This window comes from Eptesicus fuscus, chromosome 23 (genome assembly GCF_027574615.1).
Source record: "Eptesicus fuscus isolate TK198812 chromosome 23, DD_ASM_mEF_20220401, whole genome shotgun sequence".
In the NCBI taxonomy this organism is placed as follows: domain Eukaryota; kingdom Metazoa; phylum Chordata; class Mammalia; order Chiroptera; family Vespertilionidae; genus Eptesicus; species Eptesicus fuscus.
This window is the reverse complement of record NC_072495.1, coordinates 23,778,905-23,800,047: the sequence shown is the minus strand read 5'-3', so window position 1 is coordinate 23,800,047 and position 21,143 is coordinate 23,778,905. Positions and strand designations below refer to the sequence as shown.

The window sequence follows — 21,143 nt, the reverse complement described above, 5'->3', positions numbered from 1 at the left end:
GCCTCCGCCCCACTGGCCAATAGAAATCGCTCCATCTGGGGCCTGGACGGCAGGGCTGGAGTTTAAACTCAATGAGCAAAAGCACAAACAGTTTTGAAAATACGAAGAACGGGTGCTCTTTTCCCTCCCAGGAGTGGTGTGGTCTTGCAGGTTGCCCTTCGTCCCACAAAAAGAGGTCACATGCTGCCCCCTCCCTCCCCTCCACCTCCCGTTCCCCGATCTCTCAGCCTCACCCACACGCGGGATGCAGACGAGAAAGCCACGCTGGCCAGACTCCGGCTTGCGTGTCGTGATCTCGTGGCTCCGAACTATACATCGAAATATTTCCTCCACGGGCGTCGTCAGGATTTATTTTTTTCCTGCGTTGACTTCCTGGATTTGTCGGGAGCCAAACAGCTCCTCACCCAAACTCCTCTGCCTCCTTTTAAAACCCAAGGCCACGTCCAACCTCGCAGCCCAAAACCGCGCTTACATAACCTGCAGTGACACTAAGTGTTTGTGAGGCCAGCGGAGCGGGGCCGGGCCGCCCGCTCTGGAGCACAGGGGACATTCTGTCCTGCAAGATGATGCTGTTTGGGGTGTGTGCGTGCGCGTGTGTGTTTTTCCTCTCTTGAAATTCAAAAACAGCTCCTTTTGCTCAAGCTGTCAAAAAGGGAGAAGAGGAGAAGGAGGAGGAGGAGGAGGAGGAGGAGGAGGAGGAGGGGAAGGAAGAGGAAGAAAGCCTGCAATAATTTGAAATGAAATAATAAAATGAAAGTGCTGGGCCCAGATCAAGAATTGCAAACGCTAAGAGAATATTTTCCAAAGTCATGAGGCGAGTAGGAGTTGCCGAATTACGGGAAGTCAGAGGCCCACCTTGTGTAATTTCCAGGGGTTGCTGTCTCCTGGCTGCTTCCTCACGGGGATGGGGTTTTTTCACCGTGATCGGGTCCTCGCGCGTGCCTGGTGCTTCTCTCCCCTTGCTTATTTCCTCCGCACCAGCGCCAAAGCAAGTTTGGAGACGCGGAAGGGACTTGTCCAAGGTCAGGATATTGATTATTGCAGAGCCATGATTGGGGTCCAGTTCCGCCTGGCTCCAAACACCAGCCTTTCAATCACCACCTGACGCTGTATGCAAGCACCTACTGTGTGCAGAGGGATGTGTTTTCATCCTTTTCATGGGGCTTTCTTGCTGAATATCCAAGACTTCAGCATGTAGGCTTCGAACCAGTCCTAACAACGGTGGCGTTCGGCGTTTCCATAGGAGGGCAGCTATGTTCAGGAGGGTGGCAAGTCACGGATTATTGGAAGTCACCAGCATCGGCGGGCCAGCCCCCGCTAAGGGCTCCGTAAATCACAGCTGGCATTGTTGTTATGGAGGCTGTTAGGGTTATTTTGCCTCGGAGACTTCCTAGCCCGGGCCCGAGGCCCGCGTCTGCCCTGAGCTAATCTGGGTCCTGATAGAAAGGCACGGGGCAGATTTCATTTAAATGGTCACTCCCAAATTTGAAACACGTCCCTTCAACAATTGCCGAGCCGTTTCACAGTGTGATCTCCCTGGCCCTGCTAATATCTTCGGGGACTTAAAAAAATATATTTGCAACAAAGAGGCCTTTGTCCGCGGAGCTGGGGCAGCCTGGCGGGGATATTACTCGAAACCTGATCGTCGGACGCCGGCCACAAACCTGCTGCCCTGGGCCCCAGCCGTGGCAGCGACGACGGCGGCTGGATTACATCGGGCCTTTTGTCAAGGTGGACGGGCCACCGGCCACGTGACATGGCGGGACCTTAACCCTGCAGGGGTCAATGACCCCCTTCCCTGGAGTGTCCTGGCCCTGGTGACCCATCACAGCAGCCTTCGCTCGGGGGGTGGGGAATGGGGGGCGGGGGGGAGACACTGGCTCTATCCCTGCTTTCCAGATGGGGAGTGGACAGGGACTTGGTCAAGGTCACCCAGCATGTGGATGGCACTGTTGGGATTTAAACGCAGATCTAAACAAAAGGCCTGCGCCGCTCTGTGGGACCAGGCAGTGGGTGTTAGGTCCAGGCATTAGCAAATGGCTGTTGAGTACTGACCACACAGAGCCCCTGTTCTAGGCACCCGGGATCCAGTAGTAAGACAGACAAAGACACTGGTTCATTCATTCATTCATTCATTTATCCATCCATCCATTCATTCATTCAGCTACTATTTATTTTATTGATTTTTTTACAGAGAGGAAGGGAGAGGGACAGAGAGTTAGAAACATTTTTTAAAAAAATATATATTTTATTGATTTTTTACAGAGAGGAAGGGAGAGGGATAGAGAGTTAGAAACATCGATGAGAGAGAGACATCGACCAGTTGCCTCCTGCACACCTCCTACTAGGGATGTGCCCACAACCCAGGTATATGCCCTTGACCAGAATCGAACCTGGGACCTTTTTTAGTCTGCAGGCCGATGCTCTATCCACTGAGCCAAACCGGTTAGGGCTAGAAACATTGATGAGAGAGAAACATCGATCAGCTGCCTCCTGCACACCTCCCACAGGGGGTGTGCCCACAACCCAGGTACATGCCCTTGATCGGAATCGAACCTGGGACCTATAAGTCCGCAGGCCGACGCTCTATCCACTGAGCCAAACCGGTTTCGGCACGGCTACTATTTATTGAACTCCTACTGTGTGCCAGGAGCTGGAGCAGCCAAAGAGGAACCGTTCCGCAGGAAATCCACTTCATATTTCACACACCCCATCTCGTGGTGTGTTGTACCGACCCAATATGACTGGTGTCGTTATAAGGAGAGGGGAATTTGAATACAGAGACGCACAGAGATGCCGTGTGAAAACAGAGATGGGAGTGATGTGTTTACGAGCCCAGGAGAGCCAAGGACTGCTGGGAGCTCCCTGCAAAGCTGGAAGAGGCAAGGGAGGACCCTGCCCCAGAGCCTTGGGCGAGAGCACGGTCCTGCCACCACCTTGATTTTGGGCCTCTGTCCTCCAGAACTGTGAGCGAATGCGTGTCTGTCGCTTTAAACAGCCCAGTTTGTGGTACTCCGTTACGGCAGCCCTTGGGGTCACTACCCCATCCGGTTTCAGCCGCTTAAAGATGATATTTTCCCAGTTGGAGACGTGGCGTAAGAACGAGCCTGGAGACTGGTGGGAAAGAATGGCTTGGGTGTAGAAGAAGGAAGGGGGAGGGAGGGAAAAGGATGGCTTATGTGGTATCACAAATCCGATCTCAAGAGGGTCCGCTCTGTGAGGGGTGGGGCCCTGTCAGCTTCATTCAGGGTTGTGTCTGTAGAGCTCAGAACCGCTGTGCTAAGAGGGGCCCACAGGAGCTGCTGAATGCCTACCGATTCGTTAAATGAGTGAAGAGCACGGTCCCTTAATCTCCTACTGCTCCCCTTTCCCAACATGTCCCTCAGGCATGGCCCCCGCCGCCCCCTCTGACCTCTTGGGTTTTCCTCATTTCTTGGACTTTCCGTGCTGCTTCCCGCCCCAGGGCCTTTGTAGATGCCATTCCCTCTGCCTGGAGCACGGGCTCTCCATTTATTTATTTATTTATTTATTTATTTATTTATTTATTTAATATGTTGTTTTTTTAAATATATTTTATTGATTTTTTTACAGAGAGGAAGGGAGAGGGATAGAGAGTTAGAAACATTGATGAGAGAGAAACATCAATCAGCTGCCTCCTGCACACCCCCTACTGGGGATGTGTCCGCAACCAAGGTACATGCTCTTGACCGGAATCGAACCTGCGACCTTTCAGTCCGCAGGCTGACGCTCTATCCACTGAGCCAAACCGGTTTCGGCAATATGTTGTTTTTTTAAAAAAATATATTTTATTGATTTTTACAGAGAGGAAGGGAGAGGGATAGAGAGCTAGAAACATCAATGAGAGAGAAACATCGATCAGCTGCCTCCTGTACACGCCCCACTGGGGATGTGCCCGCAACCAAGGTACATGCCCCTGACCGGAATCGAACCCAGGACCCTTCAGTCCGCAGGCCGACGCTCTATCCACTGAGCCAAACCAGTTAAGGCTATTTAATATGTTTTTATTGATTTCAGAGAGGAAGAGGAGAGAGAGAAACATCAATGATGAAAGAGCATCTTTGATTGGCTGCCTCCTGCACACCCCCTACTGGGGAATTGAGCCTGCAGCCCTGGCATGTGCCCTGACCAGGGATCGAACGGTGACCTCCTGGTTCCTAGGTTGATGCTCAGCCACTGAGCCACACAGGCCGGGCCCTGTTTCTCTATTTAAATAACAAAACAAGGCACCCAGCTAACTTCTGTTGGTTCGCCCTGCGGCCCAGTGTTAGTCAAAGTCTTTGGTTGCAGGCTCTTCCTGTCCTCTTCCCCTCCGGAGGGGTCCTGGCCTCTCCGTAATCCTATGCTGCTCCTATAGCTGTTGCATGCATACCCATCTCCCTCTGGTGCCCTGAAGGCTGGGACCCCATCTGTTTTAATCCATCAAATGCCTCGTGCCCAGCACATAGTAGGTACTCAGTTGAAGTCTGTTGACGTCAACTGTCTTTTACGCAAGTCCTAACCCATCTCCTCCCTGCGCTCAGCCTCAGTCTCCTCAGCGGCGTGGGCTCACTGGAACCCAGTTTGCGTGGTGCCAGGGAAGAGTCACCGGATGTCTGGATCGGGGGTGGCCTCGAGGTGTCTTCCGGGCTGTGACTGACCCTCTCGAGGGGAGGACGTCATGGGCACGGAGAGACGTTCTCTTCAGTTCAGACAGTGGGCCTCTTGATGGCTGATGCTGGCGTGCCTGGGGCCAGGCGGGTAACTTCCCGCCCCTCTTCCCCCAATACCCTTCCTCCTCACCTCCCCTCTACCTCTTCCGGCCTCCGTGCCAGCCCGTGCACCTAGGACGCCTACATGGCCTTCCTTTATGCCAGCGAGAGTGAGAGCCAGCCTTCCCGTCCAGCCCTCCAAATAGGAAACCGGGGTCCATCTGGGGCCCCTGCCTACCTGGCGCCCACGATGGGGTGGGGTGGGCAGAGATTCGTGAAAGGATCCCATGAGATAATGCCCGGGCCTCGGGCCAGGAGAGCATCCCAAGGCGGCAGGAGTCGCTGGGGAGGACGTCTCTGAGGCTGGGGCCCTGAGGTGAGGGATGGCTGTGCATTACCTGAGCCAACGGGGCGTGGACGGGAAGGAGCCCTCCAGCCATTGGGATCGCCCGTGAAGAAGGAAGGCCAGAGGGCGGCGTGGCCGGGGAGAACAGGGTGAGCATAGCGAAGTCTCCCGGGCTCGGCATGGAGGGCCTCCCAGGCGGTGGTGAGCCATTCCATCTTCATTCCAAACCATGAGCTCCACTGACCTCCTTTAAGGACGGGGGTGGGGTGGGCGGGAGGAGGGAACGTGTGACTTGATTTGATCAGATGTAGGCCCTGGCGGCTGTCCAGGTGGGGAGGGTGGTGGCCAGAAGCAGGGAAGGCATGGAGCTGGGAGAGGTTTCAGCAGGACCTGGGGACGGACAGGATTAGCGTGTGCGCACGCGTGTGCATGTGAGTGTGCGTGCGCACGAGTGCATGCACGCACCCCGCTGAGTGTCCAAGTCAGACAGGCACCTCCATCTCTCTCTCTCTCTCTCTCCTCCCGCCTGAGGCTTCCCCCAAAGAAGGGAAGCCATGGCACCCATGGCAGGGGGAGGTCCCATGCCTGGTGGGGGTCCCCCCTCGGGGCCCCGCCTTTGAAGCAGTCACCAGGCCCCTGCGCCTCCTGCCCTTGCACCTCCTGCCCCTGCTCTCTCCCGGCTCCCCGTGATTTAGGAGGCATTTTCCTTTGGGGTGATATAGATTCCAAAACGCCACATCCATCTCTCAGGCCCGGTGAAGCCAGCCTGTCTGAGTTATAGCAGATTGCTTTCTGCATGCGCAAAGCCGGGGGGCATGGGGGGGGGCGGAGGGCACCGGTTTGCTCTTTCTGCTCTCTGCGCCTGGAACATTTGAGCAAACATTCCTGGCTGCTTTGGAAGTTACCAAACCCAGATGAGCTCATCTGAGCCAGAGGTGGGGGCAGCTGGCGCCTGGAGCCCGCCCGGAGCTCACCAGGTGGCCCAGTGGCCAAAGTCAGAGGCGGCTGGGCCTCAGCTGGGGAGGGTGGGCCCCGCACAGCTGGGCCTGGCCCAGAGAACCCGGGTGGGGCCGTCTGCGCGCCTCAGGCCTGGCAGCGTGGTTGGTGTTGCAAGGTCTCTGGATGGAAGCTGGGAGCCTGGGGCCGCACAGCCAGGGTCTGAGAGGGAGCAAACGTGTGATACAGGCACCTCATCAATTCTCGGGGCTGCCCTGTGGGCGCCGGGCCCGCCCTGCGGGGGGCCTCGCTCCATGCAGTAGCACTGCCATTTATTGAGTGTTAACTATGTGCTAAGTGCTCTGTGCCCAGCTCACCCCCCTGGCAACCCGAGGCACCATTATTCTCCCCATTTGGCAGGTGGGGAAACCGAGGCTCGGAAGGATAGAGCGCCGGCCCGGGGTGGCCGAGTTGAGGCTGACCCCCGTCTCCTCTAGTCGGGACTCGTCTTCCTGTCTCGGGGAAAACAGAGTTCAGAGGGAGAGCTGCCGGTACGGTCACACGCCAAACAGTGAGCGCTGGTGATCTGTTCCCAGGAGCTGACTCACAGGAGCACGAAGCTCCCTCTCTCCGGCCTCTGTGTCCTCCTCGGGGTGGGAAGGGCACTCACCGCCCACCAGTCCCTCGTGCACTTCACCGCCTGCGTGATAGGGGGCCGGAGGGGGATCCCACCGAGTCTTCCCTGGGGGGGTTCAGTGTATTTCCTGCCTTTGTCCTTTGGGTGACGGGCGCAGGCTCTTATTTTGAAGGAGCTCTCCTCACGTTCCTTCCCCAAGCAGCGTTCCTTCCCTCTAAGTTCCCTTCTGTAAAATGGGCGCATGCGTAACCCCGCTGTAGGGTTGGTGTGAGAATGACCCCCAATCCCCGGAGAGGACTCAGCACAGGGCCCGGCACCGGAGACCACTCCCCTCCTGTTGTGAGCTGCCAGAGCACCCCTCTCCCACCCCCATGTCCCACAGGGCCCCCGCTTCCAGGAAGCCCATAGCGGGAGCGTAGCCCCTCCAATTGCCCTCCTAGGGAAGGTGCCAGGCTGTGACATGGGATGAGTCTTCCTTCCTCACAAAGGCCCTCTGGCGTAGGGACTGCTTCTACAGGTGAGGAAACTGAGGCACAGAGAGGGGCATGCCTGTTCGGGGACCTTAGGTCTGGATGACGCTTTGAGCCGCTTGAGCCTGAAACCTCTGTGATGCACAGCGAAGGGGAACAGGACGGATCTGAGCAAACTGGGGTGAACCTGGCCACCCCTGGCAACCAGGACGTACCTGGCCACCCCCGTCGCTGTCACAGAACGTGGCTTCAGATTCTAGCCGCACTTGGGGTTCCTTTCTGGGAGACAGGTCCTTGGCTCTGGGCACTGAGGGGCCAAGTCTGGGTGACCTTCCCCTTGCATTGGGGGTGATTCTCCCAGTCCCCCCACCCCCCACCCCCCAACCTACCACAGCCTTTCCTAGCAGGGGATGGGTGGGGCTGGGGGAACAACGGAGGATGGATTTGAAAGGCTTTGGCTAGTGACAGGCCGGTCCCGCGTTTTCCCATCATACATGCTTGTTTAGTTCTGTTTATGAGGCTGGCTTTCCAGCCAGATTCCTGATGGTAATGAGCCCGCATTGCTGATGGCTGCAGGGAGGGAGAAGGAAGGGGTGGGGGTGGGATCATGCTAAATAGGTTTGCTGAATAATTACGAACCCCGCCGAACTTGCGCGTTTTCTGACTGATTGTGTGGCGCAGGGCGCCATGTGTGTGATGCCTGGTGTTGGTTGCTGATTGGGAACTCTTTCAAGGGGAGGCTGGTCTGGGCCGCGGAGTCGCCGGGGCCTCGGTTCCAGCCGTGGAGCTGGTTTGAGTTATTTTGGGACCGGGGCCCTGGGTTCAGCGCACTCCACTTAGAAAATGGAAAATAGAAGCTCATAGCTGGATGCCGTCTGGGGAAGAGAAAGCCTGGTGGATGGAGGGGTTGGCTGAGGCCCTTCAGGATCCTACGGACCCCAGTTGGAGACGCGCCCTGCCATGTATGCGCTGCGTGGCCTCCAGCAAGTTCCCAGGCCTCGAGGAGGCCGACCTCCAGGGATGGCTTCCGAGATCCCATGAGGTGTAAGGGTGTTCCTGTGCTCAGCGAAGGGGCCGTCCTGATCAGTGTTGCTATTCACACGTTCAAGCCATGGCCCAGCTTCTCCTCCCCCAGGTCACAGCGAAGCGTGTTGGGGCTGGCTCTGAGCTAGACCCCCGAGGAAGGAGCGTGCCCCAGGAGAGCTCGATGCTGGAAGCAGGTGTTGGAGCCCTGGCCCCCGTGTGACTGGGCCCCTGGGAAGCTGAAATGCCTCCTGGTGGCCTGTGCAGGCAGCCTGGCCTGGCCAGGTGAGCTTCGAAACAGTCACTTCCTGGTCCAGGTATCATTCAGGGGGAATTCGGGGGCTCCTTCATATCGAAGCCCTGTGGCCAGGCCCCGGAGGCCTCTGGGAAGTGGGCAGGGAGGTGTGCAGGAAGAGGCTGAGAAAGAGAGGATCCCTCCCCAGAGTGGGAGTCTTCAGGGGCTGGAGGGAGGAGGTGCTGGGGGGAGGGGGGCGCGTGTCTTAGATTCTGCCCACGCCCCTCCCCCAAACCCCTGTCTGGGGCTCAGACCCAGGCAAAAGCTGCACAGACTGTGGGCTGGTATGGGGGCAGATGGTGGGGTCAAGCCAGGCCCGATGTGAGTCCGGTCCTGCCTCTCACTTGCTGGATGACCTGGGGCGAATCCCTCACCTCTCTGTGCTTAAGTTTCCTCCTTTATAAAATAGGAGAAAAAGAGAACAACAGCAGCTACCTCACAGGGCAGTAAAGTAATACAACATAATATACACCGAGTGGCCAGATTATTGTGATCTCTGAATGAATAATCATCTGGCCACTCAGGGTATATCCTATATAATAAAAGGCTAATATGCAAATTGTCCCCTCGACCAGGAGTTCGACCAGCAGGCAGGCCGGCCAACAGCCCATGTCCCCTCCCCCTGGCCAGGCTGGCCAGACCCAACCCATGCACGAATTCATGCACCGGGCCTCTCTCTATATACATACACTGAGTAGCCAGATGATTATGCGTTCAGAGATCATCATAATCTGGCCACTCAGTGTAAATGATATGTTACATCTATGATACACTGTGGGCTGGGTGCTTCCCTACACCTGCAGCCTCCCTGACACCATTGGAGGCAGGTGTTCCTATAGATCCAGGAGCTGAAGCTCCAGTCTCCGTCTTGCTCCCCGTGTGTGGTCCGGGGAGGGAGGAACTGGGCTGAGAACCGAAGACATCTAGCTCTCTTGTAAATGCCCTTGGCCTCCCCGACCCAGCCGAGGGACGGGGGAGAAGTCCTGCCCACACGGAGTAGCATCTGTATTCACGGAGGCAGGAGGGGCCTTTTCGTGCTAACAGCCCCGAGTGGGAGAGCCCATGGGTCCTGCCTTGCTCTGTGCTGGCTGCCTGGGGGCAAACGCAGGACTCTGTTTCCAGAAAAAAACAACAACACAACAACCAGTGAAGATGGTTTCTGGGACCATCTTGAAAGACAAAGAAAAGGGAGACCCTCCAGTCTCCAGAGACCCCTTTAAAGTCACCTCTGACTATGTTCCTTGGCTCCCCAGAAAAATGTCCAAACTTTCCCACCTGCCTCTGTGGTCCTCCTGATTTGGGTCCCGCTGACCTCTTAAGCTTCAGAACCTGCTCCCCCCCCCCCCTTGCCTTTACTCTAAAAAAACTGCTGCTGGAACCTCCCCATAGCTCATTCAACTGATTCCTCTGCTTGGGAAGTCCTTTGACCCTGTTCTGGTTATTAAACTCCTATCCCACCTACAAAACCCACCTCTGGAAACCCCTAGGATTCCTCCCTCTCGGCACAGTTATTGTATCCCTATAGTATATCATGTAGTCCTGTTAGAATATAATACTAGGCTTTCCAGACTGAGGGCTGGGATCCATCTCCCACTTTTTTTTTTTTTTTCTGACTTCCCAGCCTGAGCCCTGGCACACAGTAGGCACTCAATGTGTATTTCTTCAATGGACAGATGGAAGAGAGAGACCCCAAAAGATAATCAGGCATCATGCATAGAGAGAGGGAGGGGATGCTGTTGCTTAGCAACTGGCAGCTACTCGGGTCTCATCCTTTCCAACCCCCAAGGTGGTTACTATCCTTCGTCCCAGCAGGGCCTTCCCCGGAGGCGGCAGCCCTGGGTGCTTCCTGGGCAGATGCCAGCCGCACCCCTTTACCCCAGCACAGTGTGGGGTGGGAGAGGTGGAGGTGAGCGCCCGAGAGAGCCATCCTTTCTCTCACAGGGTGGCTGGTGAGGGGTGGGGTGGGGAGGGGCAGGCTGATCTGTCACGTAAACCCCATTTCTCTGGGGCCATTCATTGTTCTACTCTCCACGTCCCTGAGTCCAAACACAGAAGAAATAATAATGATGATAATGGTAATAAGAGAGGCTACCGTTTAGTGAATGCCTGCCATCTGCCACGCGCGGTGCCACTTTTCAATGTCCAATCCTTATGGTCCGCAGCAACTGGCTGTGACTCTCCTTTCCAACGGGGGAAACCGAGGCTCAGAGGAAGGAAGGATCGTACGTGGTGAAGACAAGATTTGAATCTGGGTATGTCATGCCAGAGTTTCTATCCTTTCCACCACTCGTTCAAGAGAGGGAGTCTTTCTGAGACCCTCCACCCCAGGCCTCAGGGGAAGTAGGTTCCCCTCCAGGCCTCCTAGGGGACTCTGCCTGCTGCGATTCTTCGAGTGTCCAAGCTGTAAAGGGCATAGGTGTTAGCTGTGGCTGTGTGTGTGTGTGTGTGTGTGTGTGTGTTGGGGGCCTGGTGGGCCAGCATGAAGGCTGTGTGTCTGCTGGGTAAAAACGATGTGAGTGTCGGTTGTTTTGTGTTTTTTGTTGAGTGGGGGCTCACCAGTGGGGGGTTCCCCTTTCGGACTGGAGCTCCTGGGCTGGTCCAGGTGTGCAGGATCTCAGCCCCTGGGGGGCATCCTTCTTCAGCTCTGGCTCCCCAGCCCAGCTGTGTCTCCTTCCCCCGCCAGGAGGGCCCCTCGGACTGGAGGGGAGGCTGAAGGAAGGGGAAGAGAGGGGAGAAAGGCCCCAGGCTCCTGCTGCTCTGGGCTCTGGGCTCTGGGCTCTGGGCCGCCAGCAGCAGGAACATGAACTCGTCTGGGCGCTAGGGGGCAGTGTGTCTGTTCCAAAGAAGCCGCAGGCCCTTGCAGGCGGCGCACACACAGGCACACGCAGGGGCGCCCACACCAAGCAGGCGCGCACACTGGCGTGTCCGCGGGCACAGATGGGCACAGGCAGTGGCGCTGGCTCTCGCCCTCGCAGAGAAAACAGACGCGTGAGCAGAGATGCAGGCGCACAAGGTATGAGGCAGCTGCACACCCAGGGACACACACAGAAGCAATGGGTCGGGGATGCTCCCCGCGCCGGGGACACTCGCAGAGACACCGGAATGCACGCACACACACAGGCATGTACACCAACACATGCAGATGTCCTTCCTCCCCCACACAGGCGAAGACACAAACGCGGGCACATGCCACACGCGCGCACGGCATTTGTAGCGGGAAGGAGAGGGGACCCAGGCACATTGCCTGCACAGAAACACGGCGAGCCCACACGCACGCACGCACCCTGCTCTCAGGCCTTCGCACACTTTGCAGACTGCGCTCTGGGGAACAGCCCCAGAGAAAAACTCCCCCTTCCCCTCTCTGGAGGGCACGGAATGATTCCACAGGAAACCTGCGCAGGTGTTCAGGGGACCCCCACCCAGAGACCTGTGAAGTCACGCCTCAGCCTAGAGCACATCCCAACAGGGGTCTCCCCAGACTGCTGGTCTGTGGGCCATTCTTCCCGCTGCCCTGGCCCACCCCGGGCTCCAGACAGCTCCCAACAGTCCCTAGTCCCTCTGGACACATCCGTGGTGACACACGCATAACCCAGAACCAATCCCTCTGGACCAGGTATGTGACCAGGCTTTGCCCTCACAGGGGTCCTCCTCCTGGCAACCCAGTCCCCCGACTGGTCCCCTTCCAGCCCAAGAGGCTTCGTGTCCCCCCCCAGGTTCTGGCCTGGGGCCCTGTGGGTGGGGAGGTGCCACCGGAGGCCTACCCAGGCCCTTCAGTTCTTTGTGCCTAAATCAGCCAAGCCTCCCTCTCTCCTCACTCTCTCACTTTCCTGTCACTTTGCTAAGTAATAATTTCCATGTCCAATTCCATTTCTTTTCTAGTTCTGAAACCTCTAAGCTATCAGCAAGAGGATAGTTCACATGAAAACTAATTACACAAAATCAATATTTAATCACAGACCAACAACCTGATCCTGCAGAAAAATCCTTTTAAAACTCCACCGCCCTGTACAAATACTTCTTCTCCATGCTTATTTATGGACCCCATGTTCGGTGGGGGTAATTTTCATTTTTAATTTCAAAAAGAAAAAAAATAAAATCTGTCGGACGTTCCCAGCAGGGAGGTCCCACGAAGGACCTTGGGTCTGAGCTGGCTTCCGCTCTCTGAGTTTTTAAAGTTGCAGGTTTTTATGGTTTGCCTTTTATTTTTATTCTTCTTGGAGGGCGGTGGGGAGGTGTCATTTTCTTCCCGAGTTCCTTGAGATCCCTGTCTCCTCTCACCCCTAAGTTGAGCTCTTTCCCCAGCATTTCTGAAAAATCCAGCATCTGTCTTCCCAGCAGCAACTCCGGGGAGCAATGAATTCCGCTTGCGCGAAGTGGTAACTTTTTAACTCCCTCCCGCGTTCCGTGGAGTGCTTAATCTGAGGTTTTTAAATAAAAAGGGCTCAGGGGTTGGTTTTATTATAACGTTTATTTCATTTCAGATTTCATGCGTAATTTAGCAAACGCTAGACAGACTGAGGCGATAAACACTTTCCTTTGTAGGGGGGGAAAAGGCATTTTTATACACCATGCTTAATTTTATTTAGATTTCATAGCGATATCAGGGACACTTCAAAAAAAGTTCATTTTTTTTTCTCTCCTTCCTCCCCTTCTCCTAAGAACGCTGGTCGGCTCACAAACTTGCCTCGTGCTATTTTATAGCAAGGAGCATTCAAGGCCTTCCCCTTGCTTCCCCCCGCACACACTTTAGGGAGGAAAATACACTCAGGCCAGGCACACAGAATAAACACCTCCTCTACCCCCACCCCCCCACCCCATCACCTCTAACTTCCAACTTCCAGCTGCAAGATAGATTTCAGCCTCAGTGGGGATCAGGAAGATCTAAACATTTTAACTAAGATTATTGGGATAAATATTTCATAAAGAGCAGGGCAGATATTAAATTACTCCTATTGATTTTAGTATCACAACCCAATTCCTTGGCCTCTTCAGTTTAATTGATCTCTTAAGGAGGCCGACCTCGCGCCCACTGGGCCTCGGTCGGGTTTGCCAGTAGTGGGGTCCGCCCGCCGGCCCCGTGCGTCCTTCTGCGCGCTTATCTCCCTCGCCGCTCTGCGCCGGACTTAGCCGAAGTGGCCCCCCCATAAAGTGATCGAGTGGTCACGGCTCCTCCGCGTGGAAGCCAGCGCCTGAGGACTGGGAATCTCAGGCAGCGGGATTAGGGAACAATTGTGCATGCCCTTGTGAGGGAGGGGCGAGCAGGAGAACCCTAACTTCGGGGGTTCCCGGTCTGCCTTCACCTCCAGGAAAATCCGGGGACCGGGGACGTGGGGCGCCACTCGTGAGCGGACTGCGGTGGAGAGCCGAGGGTTCGCCTCGGGTTGAAGCAGAGTCGATCCTTAGCGACTTTCCTGGCGAGTCCAGGAGCTGTGCCTGACGACCCCATTGTCTGAGCGCCCCGCACCGCTTACCACCCACCTCCCCACCCCCCTGCCCACCCCGCAGGTCTCGCTTCAGTTGGGGGTGGGGAGTTGGTAACTGGGTGAGCAGGAAGGGGGTGAACAAAGCCAAGCTCCCGCCATTCTAAGCCTGCGCCCTCTCCACCCCGATGCGCTGGGAGGCCAAGGGCGCGCCCCAAGCGCACTGGCCCGGGACCCCCAGCCGAGACCCGCGCGGGGGACCCTGGAGTTGGCGAAGTGCGGGTTCGTAGGGGGGCCTCGGCAGCCAGTACCCAGGACCACCTTAACAGCGAGCCCCGCCCCGGACCCAGCTCGGGCTGTGCTGATTGGTGCAAATGTAATGGCTGAAATTGATTGCTGAAATGCAAAACTTGTTGCTGCTTCTCTCCGCGCTGGGCGAGAGGCAGACACAGAGAGGGGAGCTGAGACCCTCGGAACGCCCCACGCAGCCCCCCCTCCGCCCCCGTTAGCCAGGAGAGGGGTGCGCGGACCCCCCAGAGCTGCCCCCGCCCCCGCACTCTGGGCTCCGAGAGCTCCGCGGGAACGCCTTAGCCGGCTCGCCCAGTGTGGTCCTCCAACCCGCGTACGCCCCCCTCCCCGGGGTCCGAGGGGGACTCGCGAAGCTCCTCGGCGCGGAGGCAGGGAACCCGAGCCTTGGAGAGACCCAACCCCTCGTTTCGCTGCCTGTCCGAGCTTGGAACCGGGCGCGGAGACCCCAGCGAACTCAAGAGACCGAACGGCGGAGGACCCAAGCTGCAGTCGGCGGACCTGGCAGCGAAGCGGCGCGCGGGGGTGCGGCGCGCCGGGGTGCAGCGCACCGGCCGCGGAGCGGGGGAACCGTGTCTTCCCCCAACCCTCGGGTCCAGCCCCGGGTGCCCGCTGCCTCCCCAGCCCCGCTGCGCCCTCGGCTCGGGGGGCCAGCGCGGGTGATGCCGAGCGGAGCCTCCAGTCCTCCGACCAGCTGAAGAAACAGTAGCCGCTTGCTCGGGGCCGACGGGGACTGTGCGAGTGGATCGTGCTTGGCGGAGGCTCGAGCTACCGCGCGCGGGGACTCCGGGGGAGGGGGGAGGGACCGCTCTGTCCGTGCCCGGGCGCCAGCCACGGCTTTAAAGGGTCTCCCCGCCCGGCCCCTCAGCAGCTCCGCTTCGGACTCACTCCGAGAGGCTTCGGGCGGCTTCCTGGGGGCTCCCCACCCGACCCGTTTGGACTTAAGAAGGTGATCGCTCTGCTTTCCCTGCCTCCTTCCCGCCTCCTTCCCCCCCGACTTAACTTTTTGTCTTCACTCGCCTGCAGCTCTGTTCCCTCCCCGCAAACCCACCCGCGGCTGTGCCAACCGCCTGGGGCATGGGCCCTCCAACACGGCTCCTGGAGGCCCTGCGGCGCCGCAAGAGGTGAGAGGCCCGCGTGGGGCAGAGCCAGAGCTTCGGGAGAGGAGCGGAGAAGCCCCCCAGCCTCCACAGGCCAGGAGCGGTGGCGGTGCGCACTGCGTCCCCGCGGTGCCGAGCGTCCCAACCCGGGGCCGGAACGGGTAGCTGGCCGGAGGCGCGCCGCGGAGAGCAGGCTGTCATGCCCTATTGATTTCCCCACCCCCCGCCAAGTATGTTTGGGCTGGACCAATTCGAGCCCCAGATCAACAGCAGGAACGCTGGCCAGGGCGAGAGGAACTTTAACGAGGCCGGACTGAGCATGAACACCCACTTCAAGGCTCCGGCTTTCCATGCGGGGGGACCTCCTGGCCCCGTGGACCCCGCCATGAGCGCGCTGGGCGAGCCCCCGATCTTGGGCATGAACATGGAGCCTTACGGCTTCCACGCGCGCGGCCACTCGGAGTTGCACGCGGGGGGGCTGCAGGCGCAGCCGGTGCACGGATTCTTCGGAGGCCAGCAGCCGCACCACGGCCACCCGGGAGGCCACCACCCCCACCAGCATCACCCTCACTTCGGGGGCAACTTTGGTGGCCCGGACCCAGGGGCCTCCTGCCTGCACGGGGGTCGCCTGCTCGGCTACGGCGGCGGCGCCGGCGGCGGCGGCCTGGGCAGCCAGCCGCCCTTCGCCGAGGGTTACGATCCTATGGCGGAGAGCCAGGGGCCCGAGAGCTTCGGCCCGCAGCGACCCGGGAACCTCCCGGACTTCCACAGTTCGGGCGCCTCGGGCCACGCCGTGCCGGCCCCGTGCTTGCCGCTGGACCAGAGCCCTAACCGGGCCGCCTCCTTCCACGGCCTCCCCGCCTCCAGCGGCTCCGATTCCCACAGCCTGGAGAACCGGAGGGTGGCGAACCAAGGAGCCGTCGACTCGCTGGAATACAATTACCCGGGCGAGGCGCCCTCGGGACATTTCGACATGTTCTCGCCCTCGGATTCCGAGGGGCAGTTGCCTCATTATGCGGCGGGTCGCCAGGTTCCCGGGGGCTCTTTCCCGGGTGGTGCCTCGGCTCTGCCCAGGGCTGCAGGCATGGTGGGCTTGTCCAAAATGCACGCCCAGCAGCAGCAGCAGCAGCAGCAGCAACAGCAACAGCAACAACACGGCGTTTTCTTCGAGAGGTTCGGCGGGGCCCGCAAGATGCCGGTGGGCTTGGAGCCCGGAGTCGGCTCCAGGCACCCCTTAATGCAGCCTCCCCAGCAGGCCCCGCCGCCCCCGCAGCAGCAGCCCCCGCAGCAGCCTCAGCAGCCGCCGCCGCCGCCGCAGCCGCAGCAGCAGCAGCCGCCTCCGCCGCCGCCCGGGCTTCTGGTCCGACAAAACTCGTGCCCGCCCGCGCTCCCGCGGCCCCAGCAGGGCGAGGCGGGCACCCCCGGCGGCAGCCTGCAAGACGGGGGCCCCATGCTGCCCAGCCAACACGCGCAGTTCGAGTACCCCATCCACAGGCTGGAGAACCGGAGCATGCACCCTTACTCGGAGCCCGTGTTCAACATGCAGCATCCCCCTCCCCAGCAGGCGCCCAACCAGCGGCTGCAGCATTTCGACGCGCCCCCCTACATGAACGTGGCCAAGAGGCCGCGCTTTGACTTCCCGGGCAGCGCGGGCGTGGACCGCTGTGCCTCGTGGAACGGCAGCGTGCACAACGGCGCCCTGGACAACCACCTCTCGCCCTCGGCCTACTCGGGCCTCCCCGGCGAGTTCACACCGCCGGTCCCCGACAGCTTCCCCTCCGGGCCACCCCTGCAGCACCCGGCCCCGGACCACCAGTCTCTGCAGCAGCAGCAGCAGCAGCAGCAGCAACAGCAGCAGCAGCGCCAAAACGCGGCCCTCATGATCAAGCAGATGGCCTCGCGGAACCAGCAGCAGCGGCTGCGCCAACCCAACCTGGCTCAGCTCGGCCACCCCGGGGACGTGGGCCAGGGGGGCCTGGTGCACGGCGGCCCGGTGGGCGGCTTGGCCCAGCCGAACTTTGAACGCGAAAGCGGCGGCGGCGGCGCGGGCGCGGGGCGCCTGGGCCCCTTCGAGCAGCAGGCGCCCCACTTGGCGCAGGAGAGCGCGTGGTTCCCAGGCCCTCACCCGCCCCCGGGGGACCTGCTGCCCCGCAGGATGGGCGGCTCGGGCCTGCCCGCGGACTGCGGCCCGCACGACCCCGGGCTGGCGCCACCCCCTCCGCCCGGTGGCTCGGGGGTGCTGTTCCGGGGCCCTCTTCAGGAGCCGCTGCGGATGCCCGGAGAGGGCCACGTGCCCGCGCTGCCCTCCCCCGGCCTGCAGTTCGGGGGCAGCCTGGCCGGCCTGGGCCAACTGCAGTCACCGGGGGCCGGAGTGGGGCTGCCGAGCGCTCCCTCTGAGCGCCGGCCCCCTCCGCCGGATTTCACGGCGTCTGCGCTCGGGGGCCAGCCGGGCTTCCCGTTCGGCGCGGCGAACCGGCAGGCCACCCCGCACAGCGGCCCGGGCGTGAACTCGCCCCCGAGCGCGGGCGGGGGCGGCGGCGGCGGCGGCCCTGGAGGCGGCGGCGGAGGCGGCGGCGGGGGCGCGTACCCGCCGCAGCCGGACTTCCAGTCCAGCCAGCGCGCCTCGGCCAGTAAGCTGGGCGCGCTCTCGCTGGGCTCCTTCAGCAAGCCCAGCTCCAAGGACAACCTGTTCGGCCAGAGCTGCCTGGCTGCGCTCTCCACCGCCTGCCAGAACATGATCGCCAGCCTCGGGGCCCCCAACCTCAACGTGACCTTTAACAAGAAGAACCCGCCCGAGGGGAAGAGGAAATTGAGCCAGAACGAGACCGACGGCGGCGCGGCCGTGGCCGGCAACCCGGGCTCGGATTACTACCCCGGAGGAGGGACTGCTCCGGGGGCCCCGGGGCCCGGAGGAGGCCCTTCGGGGACCGGTAGCGGTGGCAACAAAACCTCGGGGCCGCCCAACCCTCCCTCCCAGGGGGACAGCACCAGCCTCTCCCCAAACTACACCCTGGAATCCACGTCGGGGAACGATGGCAAGCCGGTCCCCGGGGGCGGTGGCCGGGGACGGGGGCGCAGAAAAAGGGACAGTGGTCACGTGAGCCCGGGGACCTTCTTCGACAAGTACTCGGCGGCCCCGGACAGCGGGGGTGCCCCCGGGGTCAGCCCAGGGCAGCAGCAGCAGCCCCAGCAGCAGCCAGGCGCGGCCCTGGGCGGAAGCTCGACGGGCGAGGCGCGCGGGGCGCCCACGCCCCATGAGAAAGCGCTCACCTCGCCTTCTTGGGGCAAAGGGGCCGAATTGCTCCTGGGGGACCAGCCGGACCTCATGGCGTCCCTGGATGGCGGTGCCAAGTCAGACGGCAGCTCCCCGCACGTGGGCGAGTTCGCCTCCGACGAGGTGAGCACCAGCTACGCCAACGAGGACGAAGTGTCATCCAGCTCCGACAACCCCCAGGCCCTGGCCAAAGCCAGTCGGAGCCCCATGGTGACAGGTTCGCCCAAACTCCCTCCCCGGGGGGTGGGCGCAGGGGAACACGGACCCAAGGCGCCCCCGCCCCCGCTCGGCCTGGGCATCATGTCTACCTCTACCTCGACCCCTGACAGCTATGGCAGCGGCGGGGGCGCTGGCCATCCGGGCACGCCGGGCCTGGAGCAGGTCCGGACCCCTACGAGCAGCAGCGGGGCACCCCCACCGCCCGACGAGATCCACCCCCTGGAGATCCTCCAGGCCCAGATCCAGCTGCAGAGGCAGCAGTTCAGCATCTCCGAGGACCAGCCCCTGGGGCTCAAGGGGGGCAAGAAGGGCGAGTGTGCGGTGGGGGCTTCCGGCGGCGGCGCCCAGAACGGAGACAGCGAGCTGGGCAGCTGCTGCTCCGAGGCTGTCAAGAGCGCCATGAGCACCATCGACCTGGACTCCCTGATGGCGGAGCACAGCGCCACCTGGTACATGCCCGCAGACAAGACCTTGGTGGACGGGGCCGAGGACGACAAAACGCTGGCGCCCTGGGAGAAGGCCAAACCCCAGAACCCCAGCAGCAAAGAAGGTATATATGCCCCCCTTCTGGTCCCCTTCTGACCTCCCAGAGACCCGCCCAGCCCCCCCACTGCAGGCCTTAGGCTCCTGCAGCCTGCAAGGCCCCAGTGGAAGGAGGGGGAGTCCTTTGGCATTAGGAGACCACAGGGCCTTCTGTGAGTGCCCAGCTCAGAGCTGGAGACCCTTCCTCTGACTCACACCCAGGGCTCTATGAGTCTGCCCCTCCCCCCTCCCAGCCCCCCTGAGGTGCTGCCAGGTAGGTCCTGGTGCCACTGGGTGCTAAGAACTTAGGGGAGGGGGAAGCGCTTTGAGGATGATTGCAGAGTCCCCCCCCCCCCCCCCCCCCCAGCTGGTTGCTCAGAGGTCTGGGGCCTCTCCTTTCACACTGAGACCCCTCCTCGGGCCTCAAGCTCTAGGCTGGTTCCGGTTTTGGGGGGCTCCTGTGCCCCCCTCCTGGTAGGACACGTGGGAAGTTATGTTCATGCCTCCCCACCTTTTCTAGGCAGCCAGCCTCTCGCTCCAGCTCCCTTCCCTGTGTGTCAGCCTCTTTAGGAAAAAAAAAAAAAAGTTCCCAGCCCTGGTTGTGGCAGTATCACTCAGAGGCAACGCCTAATGTGACATTTGTTCCTGATGAGTAGCTGTTTTGTCTCTTCGTAACTATTGGAGTTTCATTGAAAAGCTGGATACCTGTAGGGGTTGGGGGAGGCAGGCAGGCAAGCTTCCCCAGGTGCATGCCCTGGACATTGGGTGGGGCTGGGGTGGCGGGGGGGTGTCTGCTTGGCACAGGCCAGGCCACGTACCCAGGGCACCGTGTGTGAATGGGGGTAGGGATATATATATTCTTAAGACACAAAGGACCCGCGTTCGTCAATATCTATCCCTGGCTTTGGTGACAGATGTCCGGTCCCAGCTCTCCTTTGCCTTCTAAGCATTCCCCGCCAGCCCCCCCCCCCAATCAGGCCTGGGGGCTTTTAAGGTGCGTGGGGTAGCGGGGGGCTGGTCAGTGAACCACCATTGCAGTTAAGGAATAACAGTTTTCTAACCTGAAGAAGACTAGGCTGCTGTAGATATCCATTTCATTTTATTGGGACCTTCCTCTCCTCCCTTATCCCCCCTCCTCACAGATAATGGCTCCTTAAAGTTAGGTAACATCATTTCTTTCTTTTATTCCCCCCCCCTCCTCCTCCCATTTCTCCCTTTTTTTCTTTTAAACCCTAGTTGAATCCCCTTGGTTTCAACAGGCTGAATAGTGTCATGAAACCAGGGGCTGGCGATGCAAACCACGTCTTTAAAACCACATCCCTTGATTTCTGCGTTCTCTTAGAGTTCTCCTCTGCCTTCATTTCCCTCGTCCTCCCCCACAGCCTGCCATCTCTTGACCCCGGGTCCCAGGGATGGGTAGGTTTTGGGAGAGTGGCATGGGCAGGAGGGGGAGGGGACGTCCGGCTGGAGCTGGGTGGCTCAGACTCAGGGTTCTCAGGGCAGGCGCCTGTCCCGGGGTCGCTTTCCCGCTTAGGTTTTCTAATTCATGAATGCGGCCGGCCTGGCTGCTGCTGCTGCTGCTGTTCTCTTTGTTCGCCTACTGCCCAGCCCGGGATGCCGCTCTCTCATTTGAAGCCGGGTGTTTAGCATGCACAGCAGACGCCGGAGCCGGCATCAGCATTCTCCAGGCTTCTCCCAGGCAAGGCCATAAATTGGTTAGTTTGGGGCCCTCCGTGTCTTCTCCCCTTTTCTCCCCCCCCCCGCCCACCCCCCCGCCTCCTTTCAAAAATGGAGTTGGACACAGCATCCTGCTTGCTCGGCCCCCCTTCTCTTTTATTTTCTTGTACACAACATCTCGATCCCTGCCGATCGATAGCTGGTTAGCA

General features: G+C 60.0%; 1 protein-coding gene across 1 annotated transcript in view; it reads left to right on the top strand.

Moving 5' to 3' along the window:
* Positions 1-15,421: 15,421 nt before the first annotated feature.
* MN1 (MN1 proto-oncogene, transcriptional regulator) overlaps positions 15,422-21,143 on the top strand; it is a 41,493-nt gene continuing 35,771 nt past the window's right edge. Inside the window, exon 1 of the mRNA XM_028146805.2 lies at positions 15,422-19,285. Within this exon, the coding sequence (XP_028002606.2) occupies positions 15,475-19,285 (3,811 nt within the window). The 5' untranslated portion in view covers positions 15,422-15,474. The remainder of the gene's footprint in view (positions 19,286-21,143) is intronic.